This window comes from Nerophis lumbriciformis, linkage group LG36 (genome assembly GCF_033978685.3).
Source record: "Nerophis lumbriciformis linkage group LG36, RoL_Nlum_v2.1, whole genome shotgun sequence".
NCBI classification, from domain to species: Eukaryota; Metazoa; Chordata; class Actinopteri; order Syngnathiformes; family Syngnathidae; genus Nerophis; species Nerophis lumbriciformis.
Genome location: NC_084583.2, coordinates 26,229,326 through 26,238,650, shown reverse-complemented (window position 1 = coordinate 26,238,650; position 9,325 = coordinate 26,229,326). Strand labels below are relative to the sequence as shown.

At 43.1% G+C, this 9,325-nt stretch overlaps 1 protein-coding gene across 2 annotated transcripts in view; it reads left to right on the top strand.

The window, feature by feature from the left end:
* The first annotated feature begins 1,250 nt into the window (after positions 1 to 1,250).
* The window catches only part of sytl4 (synaptotagmin-like 4), a 45,170-nt gene continuing 37,095 nt past the window's right edge, over positions 1,251 to 9,325 (top strand). For both annotated transcript variants that reach the window (XM_061930068.2, XM_061930069.2), the window contains exons 1-2: positions 1,251 to 1,409; positions 2,299 to 2,467. In XM_061930068.2, the coding sequence (XP_061786052.1) occupies positions 2,349 to 2,467 (119 nt within the window). In that variant the 5' untranslated portion in view covers positions 1,251 to 1,409; positions 2,299 to 2,348. The remainder of the gene's footprint in view (positions 1,410 to 2,298; positions 2,468 to 9,325) is intronic.

Here is a 9,325-nt window from a genome sequence, read left to right as displayed (position 1 = left end):
TTTAGCTATCTGGGAAGTCTCGTCAGTAAGGACAACTCTGCACAAAAGGACATTAGAGCAAGACTCGGAAAGGCACAGGGTGCTTTTGCTAGGCTACACACCATCTGGAAGTCCAAGCAATATAGCTTAAAAACAAAGGTCCGACTTTACAATAGTAATGTAAAATGTGTATTGTTGTACGGCTTGGAGTGCTGGTGAGTAACATCCTACGACATGAAAAAAGTTGAAGCCTTCCACAATGGATGCCTCAGGAAACTCTGTCGAATCTTCTGGCCCGAGAAAATATCCAATGCACAAGAAGATATACAAGAAGACCAAGTGCAACAGTGTGGTGCTAGAGATCAAATGCCGCCGATTCCAATGGCTTGGGCATGTTCTGAGGATGGACCAAGATCGCACTACGTTGGACTCCACCTGGGAAAAGGAAGCAAGGCCGGCCCAAGAACACGTGGCGGTGTACGGTCAGCTGAGCTGAAGGAGATGAACCTGACCTGGGGCGAGGCACAGCATGTTGCTCAAGACCGGTCCAGATGGAGGCAGATCGTCGAAGCCTTATGTCCCGTCAGGGACGAAGAGGTTTAAGATAAAATAAGAATCCTTGGAATTATACTTTGTTTTTGTCCTAAATAAATTGAAGATTATTTCATTTCTGGATTGTTACACAATTGCCTTATGAATATGTTTTTACACTGACGATTGCCAATGATACCAATAATAACATGTAACCCTCTGAGACAGGTTTAAAACAATCTTAAACAACTAAATAGTGAAGTGTACATTGTTATTACACAGCAAATTGTTTGCCACTTGCAGGGTTTTACTTTTTTTTTTCTAGAAATGTCTCTAGTTTTAAGAGCTAGTTACTTATTTCTAGTCACTGAATTTATATCATAAGCTTAATTTTAGCATGAAGAATCATTTGGTTTCTATTCTTGTTTAAAATGTTACTATTGAGAACATCAAGAAAATCTTGTTTAAAGATCTTGCTAAATTTAAGTTTTAAATATTTTCAAAATAAAATACTTATTTTTATTTTAAAAGTCCTGCTAATTTCTAGATACACAAATCCTAATTTAGGCTGTTTTATCAAGTAAAATTAACAAGCTGCATGGACAGATAATGTCACTAATTTTTTGTATTTTTTCTTCAAATCTAGTCTTTTATCTTCTATTTATAAATAAAGTTGATTTGATTTGATTTGATTTCGTCAAGACTATTTGGCAACGATCACTACTTCCTGTTGACAAAGGATGCACGTGCACGGTAAGGCAGGCAGAAGAGCTCTCCTAACTTCCGGTTCGTTGACTTGGAAGTTGGAACTTTTAGTGGCTTTTCCCCGCAGTGGAGCGAGGAGACTGTCCACGTTTTCGTCGACAAAACCGAGGGAAGGTTAAAAAAGAAAAGACACGGTAAGGTCTTTATTTGAAAGTCTTTCCTCGTCTGGAATCTTTTTTGGGGAAGAACACGTCTTTGCACCGCGATGACGTCAACTTTTCACAGCAGGTGGATTTAGAATTTGTCGAGCGAAACCATCTCTCGTGTAATGCAACTATGATAAATACTTTGACATGATATATAGTTTTACAATTATGATAAATACTTGTTGCCAGTTTTAGTGCATGTCAAGCAGTAATTCCAATTAAGCTGTAACGCAGCGTCAAACCTCACCGTTTACTTTAAAACTAATAGTAAGGTCACTCTCTCGGTTCTAACTATAAAGTGTAATATTTTCCTTGCGTCATTAGTTTAAAAAAAATTGTTTCGGAATAAAGAAAAATTCAGGTTTGTTCAGTCTGGGAGAACTTGGGATGAGATGTGCGCATGCGCAGATTCCTCTTGGTTGCCTCGCAAAAAAGGACATTTTCTTCAAAGCTTCTCACTTGCAGTGAACTGAAACGCAATTTGAAGGTGATTTAAGGTGTGCTCTCCACGTGTGTATGGTCAATAAAAACAAAACTGGATCTTTTAGAGGGAAAGTTTTGTTTTCCTTGGTCTTTGTCAGGGAGTTCTGCCTCCATGCTGCATCCTGAATCCTGATCCCCAGACACACATACTGAGGTGTCTAATTGTCAGGGAGTTCTGCCTCCATGCTGCATCCTGAATCCTGATCCTGATCCCCAGACACACATACTGAGGTGTCTAATTGTCAGAGGCGTTGTCCTCTGTGATTCTTAGAAGCAATTCTTGTGTGGCTTGTTGAGTTGCACATTTATGTAACGACTGCTCAATAAAGTGTGGTTGCTTCACCATATGTTTGAAGGAAGGTGTCAGCCCTTTACTCTTTCCTTTCTCCATCAGGCGGACTGGATGTAACTTTTCCTGGGTCTTGACTGAGCACCGACGCCACAATGCTCAAGCTAGCTGACAATATCGACCTGGGCTTCCTCTCTGACAGCGAGCGGGAGGCCATCTTGGAGGTGCTGCGACGAGATGAAGACTTGAGGAAAGCTGAGGAGCAGCGTGTTCTGTAAGAAGTTAGCTTCATAGGAGTGGCCCTTAGGGACATTATTCAGAATTACACCACTGAAATGCTCTCACACACACAACTGAAATGCTCACACACACACGCTAGAAATGCTCTCACACACACTCCTAAAATGTTCTCGCACACACTACTGAAATGTTCTCACACACACTACTGAAATGTTCTCACACACACTGCTGAAATCCTCTCGCACACACTGCGGGATTTCCGCAGTGCGGAAATCTTCACGCACACCGCTGAAATCCTCTCATACACTGCTGAAACCTTCTCATTCACACTACTAAAATCCTCTCATACACACTACTGAAACTGTGAGCATTTTATTTGTGTGTGAGAGAATCTTTTTTCAGTTGTTTATGTAAAAGTGTTACAGTAGTGTGTGTGAGAAAATGTTGGTGGTGTGTGTGAGAAAGTTTCAGTGGTGTCTGAGAGGATTTCGGTGGCGTGTGTGAGGATTTGGGTGGTGTGTGAGAGGATTTCGGTGATGTGTGAGAGCATTTCAGTAGTGTGCATGAGAGGATTTCATTAATGTGTAGGACAGGATTTCAGTAGTGTGTATGAGACGACTTCATTTTTTCACATGAGAGGATTTCACTAGTGTGTATGAGAGCATTTCATTAATGTGTATTGATTGATTGATTGAAACTTTTATTAGTAGATTGCACAGTGAAGTACATATTCCGTACAATTGACCACTAAATGGTAACACCCGAATAAGTTTTTCAACTGGTTTAAGTCGGGGTCCACTTAAATTGATTCGTGTATGAGGATTTCAGGAGCGTATGAGACAAAAAAATTAGTATGTACGGGAGGATTTCGTCCAGGGTGTACCCTGCTTTCCGCCCGAATGCAGCTGAGATAGGCTCCAGCACCCCCCGCCACCCCAAAAGGGACAAGTGGTAGAAAATGGATGGATGGATGGATGTATGAGAGCATTTCATTAATGAAAATGAGAGGATTGCAGTAATGTGTATGAGGGCATTTTATTAATGAGAATGAGGATTTCAGTAGTGTATAAGACAAAAAAAACAGTGTGTAAGAGAGCATTTCATTAATGAGAATGAGAGGATTTCAGTAATGTGTTTGAGAGCATTTTCTTAATGAGAATGAGAGGATTTCAGTGTATGAGACAAAAAAATCTGTGTATGAGAGCATTTCATGAATGAGAATGAGAGGATTTCAGTAGTGCGTGTGTGAGAGCATTTTATTAATGAGAATGAGAGGATTTCAGTAGTGTGTGTGTGAGAGGTAACTCTGAATAATGGCTCCTCATAGCTTAGCGTCCTGTTTTCTGCTGAACAGTACTGACTCGGCGCGACTCGACACTTTATACAAGTACTTGTTCCCGGAAAGTGCAAAGCACCCCACACTAACGCGTCAGTTAGAACTCAACAAGATTATAAACTACAACTTCTGCGTTTATTGTACTTGACTTGACTTGACTTGACTTGACTTTATTAATTCATGCTTGCAGTGGAGCCAGGGCCCCACTGAAAAAACAGCTGAACTTTACAATGAATATCAAACAAACAAAAATAAAAAAATGAAAAGAACAGCCAGTATTTTATAAAAAAACAAAAACATTTTCAGGGCAACAGCAGCATGGAAACTATTAGCATTCTGGTATATGACTGTATTATTTATTTAATTACATATTGTCATTATACAGCTTAATTGCAGTATGCAGGGTAGAGTTTTTAAGTCTCTTTGTCTTGGCTTTGGGCTCGGGTTCAGCCAGCTTTTGTTGGTTCCTCAATGTCCTGGCAGTGCTGTTGGAGGTAGCAGCTCATGCAGAGGGTGTTGCTCATCATGCATATCCCTGACCAGCTTCACTGCAGCAAACTCTCTCCTGCTCTGGAGTGATGGTAGGGGTTGTGAGATGTTTCCAGCTCTCCTCGTAATGATTTTACAGGCACGTTTCTGGACTCGCTCTAGCTCTGCCTGTTGTTTTTGGAGCAGCCCACTAAGAGCACTGAGCTATATTCCAGACACGGCCTGATGAGAGTGGTGTAGATGGTAACAAGGTCGTCTGCAGGTAGTCCATGTCTCGCCATGACTGTGAGGTCGTGCAGCCGCTTGGAGGCGGTTTTTATTGCCTTCTCAATGTGCACATCTCCAGTCAGGTTTTGATCGAGGTGGTAACCCAGGTACTTTGTTGTTTCCACAACAGGGACCTCCTGTCCCCCCAACATCAGTGCAGGAGGTTGTGATGGATTTCGGGCAAAACATATCCGGAGTTCTACCGACTTCTTCCCATTGAGTATCATTTTCTTATTTGCTGCCCATTCGTCCAGCCTTTGTGCCTCCTGGCACATAGTTGTGTCTGACATGATGCTGGATATGGGGATCGCTCTCGATAGCCCGATGTCGTCTGCATATCCGACATCAAGGGTGTCCTCAAACACAGCATCCCGGGTGGCCATGTAAAGGAGGAATACATATGGGGAGACAACACCCCCTTGTGGCACCCCAAATGTAACTTCAATCCAGGGGCTGTGAGCTCCATTTGCCACCACTCTCTGTCTCCTTCCTGAGATGTAGCTATGTAGCCAGGCTGTCAGATATGGGCACAGTCCTCGGTCCAGTGTTTTGCATCAGGATCCCATGGTCAATTACATCAAAATCTCTCGACATATCTGCCAACAATACTCTCACCATCGTTGGTTTGGAGTGGGTTTCGGTAAGCCAGGTGTGCATTAGAGCCGTTGTAGTACTGTGCTTAGGCAGATATGCATATTGATTTTTACACACGTCAAGCACGGTTGGCATAAGCTTTTTCAACACAAAACGTTCTATTGTTTTCCCCACACAAGAAGTTAGTGAGATAGGACGCCAGTCTGAGATTGAGCCAGGGCCTTGGCCTTTGGGTATGGGACAGACATTTGACTCTTTCCATACATCGGGGACACACCCCTGTTGGAAAGAGCAGTTGGCCAGATGTGTGATGACCGGTGCCAGGTCCTCTGCATGTTCTTTCAGCAGCCAGGTGGGAATACCATCCGGCCCACTTGCTTTCTGGGGGTCCAGCCGAGTGAGGGCTAGCTTCATCTCACCTATGCTACAGATGTTACTTGGTGTAGCTCTTGGTAGGGGATAGACACAATAGGGCGTTGCTTTAGTCCACGACTCCGCAAGGAAGTTGTTCAGGGCTTCTGCGGCTTTGTCCTCTTCAACTTCTTGTATTTTGATTGTTCCATCAGTTGATGATTTAGCGCGTCCTAGTCCTTTATTTATATAGTCCTACCACTCCTTGGGGTTCTTTTTCTTTAGGTTTTGCATTTCATTTTTATAATATCTAGTCTTTGCCTTGCGTATAAGTCTTTGGACGGAGTTTCTGATTCCTCTCCATTTTCCCATTTCCCCCATTTATTGTGGGCTTTTTGTCTTTTCTTTATAGCCTGTTTTATTTTCTCTGTCATCCATGGTTTGTCCGTATTTGTCATTTTTTTCAGTCGCACAGGCATGCATATGTCCATTGCTGTCTGGATATAGTTGTTAAAACTTGGTCGCTTGCACCTAGGGGGGAAAGGGTGGTTGGGGGGCCTGTTAAAGTTAGCCATGTTCGTAAAAATCAGATCTAGGGTGGCTTGCCCACGTGTATGAGGTTTAACTATCTGCCGAATATCGGGGTGGGAGGAGGTCAGCATTTTTCTGGGCAGTTTATTGAAATCCCAACATAAATATAGCCCCATATGGGGGGAAGACGCTTTACTTGTGTCTATGGTGGTTATTAAATACTCCAGGACTTGGTCCTGGCACGATTTTTTGTCTGCCCATGGTGGGTGATATAGGTTTCCCACAAATATGGTTGAGACACTGCTGGGGTCCGGCGCGGTTGTATTTGAACCCATGCGCATTCAAAGTCATCACTCTCCAGGTCCTCTCTTCTTTTTGCCTGCAGTCTCTCTTGACAGTACACAGCCACGCCCCCTCCACTTTTTCCATTTCTGTCTCTCCTAAATAGTTGGTAGTCCTTGACTGACAACGATTCATCCGGAATATTATTGTGCGCCCACGTCTCAGCAACGCACCCAATGTCTGCATCTAAAGTTTTCAGCAACAGTTCATATTCGTCAGTTTTGTTTATCAATAACCTCGCGTTGCAGAGAGTTAACTTCGGCATGCGCGGCTTCTCTCGGTCAGGTTTAACACCGCGTATTTCAGCCAGGACACTCACCCTTTTCCTTCTTTGCATGGGGCTCGGTCTGTGTCTTTCTGTAACTGTTATTTTCTGCCGCCTGTTTTTACCGCCTTTAGATCCTCGCGCACGGCTTCTTTTGCGGGCTATTCCAGTGCTTCTCAGCGTCTGTCTTATGTTTCCATTCAGCTGGGCTGCGTGTTTCTTCAAGTTCATTAGGAAGAGTGGAGGGTATTTGCGATTATTTAGTCCTTCCATGTCGTTTGAATCCTACCGATTGCCACACACTGATGCGTGAAACCGTTCCCAGCACGTTGCCTTGAAAATGTTACGATTAAAAAATACAGGGGCAGCTTAAAAACACATTTCAAAATCGAGGGCACACGCCGACGACAAACACTGCGGCTGCTTTGAAGCGCCACCTTTTGGCTAAACTTGTCATGTTACATGCAAAAGAAAATCAAGAAAACCTTAATAGTGTGCTCAAAAAATCGATTCACATTCAAATTGCAATTCTTATTCATACCAATTCTAGATTGATTCATACCGGTATATTTTTTTTAAGAATCAATCAAGGCGCTCACAGACTGCAGGGTACTGTGTCCGCAGTAACATAGTCACAGACTGCAGGGTACTGTGTCCGCAGTAACATAATCACAGACTGCAGGGTACTGTGTCCGCAGTAACATAGTCACAGACTGCAGGGTACTGTGTCCGCAGTAACATAGTCACAGACTGCAGGGTACTGTGTCCGCAGTAACATAGTCACAGACTGCAGGGTACTGTGTCCGCAGTAACATAGTCACAGACTGCAGGGTACTGTGTCCGCAGTAACATAATCACAGACTGCAGGGTACTGAGTCCGCAGTAACATAGTCACAGACTGCAGGGTACTGTGTCCGCAGTAACATTGTCAGACTGCAGGGTACTGTGTCCGCAGTAACACAATCGTGATTGCAGGGTACTGTGTACGCAGTAAGACAGTCGTGGTTGCAGGGTTCTGTGTCCGCAGTAAGACAGTCGTGGTTGCAGGGTACTGTGTCCGCAGTAACATAATCACAGACTGCAGGGTACTGAGTCCGCAGTAACATAGTCACAGACTGCAGGGTACTGAGTCCGCAGTAACATAGTCACAGACTGCAGGGTGCTGTGTCCGCAGTAACATAGTCACAGACTGCAGGGTACTGTGTCCGCAGTAACATAATCACAGACTGCAGGGTACTGAGTCCGCAGTAACATAGTCACAGACTGCAGGGTACTGTGTCAGCAGTAACATAGTCACAGACTGCAGGGTACTGTGTCCGCAGTAACACAGTCGTGCACTTCCGCCTTGTACTTTCTTGTGAAATTTGCAGATCAGTATCACTAAAAATGCAGGTGGATGTGAGAAATACACGCCCTTCGCTTGAGCTCGGTGCACACACACGCATGGCGGACGTCCGCTTTTAGTATGCGCATACCTGCGCTCCACGTATGTTCCAGTGCTCGAGTCGATGTGAGGCTTTACTCTCTGCATGTATACTTAAAACGTCAACAACTAAAATGATGTTTTGTAACCTGTTTTGAAAAGGCTTGATTATGGGCCTGCTGCGAAGCAAGCACCCATTCACTGCTGCATAAAATGGCTAACGTTTTATGCTAGCTTTTCAGCTAATATTGTATATTTAAACCTAAAAATCATGGCTTGAGTTACATTGTGCTGTTGAGCTAACAGTTAGCATGCTAATGCAAATGCTATGTGAGCTTTTTTTTTTTAGCAAATGTTGTATGTTTACACCTATAAATAGTGCATTTTCAGTTATTTCCTCTTATCCCATCACGGGCTAGCATGCTAACATTGGCATGCTAATGTTTTATGTTAACTTTTTAGCTACATTTGTATGTGGTCTAGGGGTAGGAAGTTTAGAAGTATAGTATGTTAATGTTTCTTATATTTGCATGCTACGTTAGCATGCTACTTTTTAGGTAATTTTGTATGTCTACACCTATAGATAGTACATTTTGGTCCTTTTTCTTATCCGGTCACATGCTAGCATGTTAACTTTAGGATGTTAATGTTTTATGCTAACTTAGATACATTTGCATGTTTTAAGCTAAAAATAATGGATTTTGATACTTGGCGCCATCTTGGAAGTACGGTAACGTCTCTTACATTGGCATTCTAACGTTTCATTTGCTAGCTTTTTAAGTATTTTTGAATGTTTAAAACTTAACATCAGGAATTTTAAAACTTGGTGTCATTTTGGAAGTATGCAGGCCCATCAAAATTTCCGTGGGAATTTTTTAGTTGTAATTTCTATACCAAATAATACATTGCAAGAATAGATTTGAATCAAGAATTGTGTTGAAACGATTCTGTATCTAAAAGTGTCACCCCAAGAATTTGGATGGATGCACCTGGGGATAGGTTGATTGGCAACACTAAATGGGCCCTAGTGTGTGAATGTTGTCTGTCTATCTGTGTTGGCCCTGCGATGAGGTGGCGACTTGTCCAGGGTGTACACCGCCTTCCTGCCCGATTGTAGCTGAGATAGGCTCCAGCGCCCCCCGTGACCCCGAAGGGAATAAGCGGTAGAAAATGGATGGATGGATGGATGGAATCGTAGTGTGCCCAAAGACTCCCACCTCTATTTAGCAAAGCAGCAAAATGGAGAGTCTTGAGAGGAAGAAAGCAGCATCCAGACCAACAAATCAAATCAAAT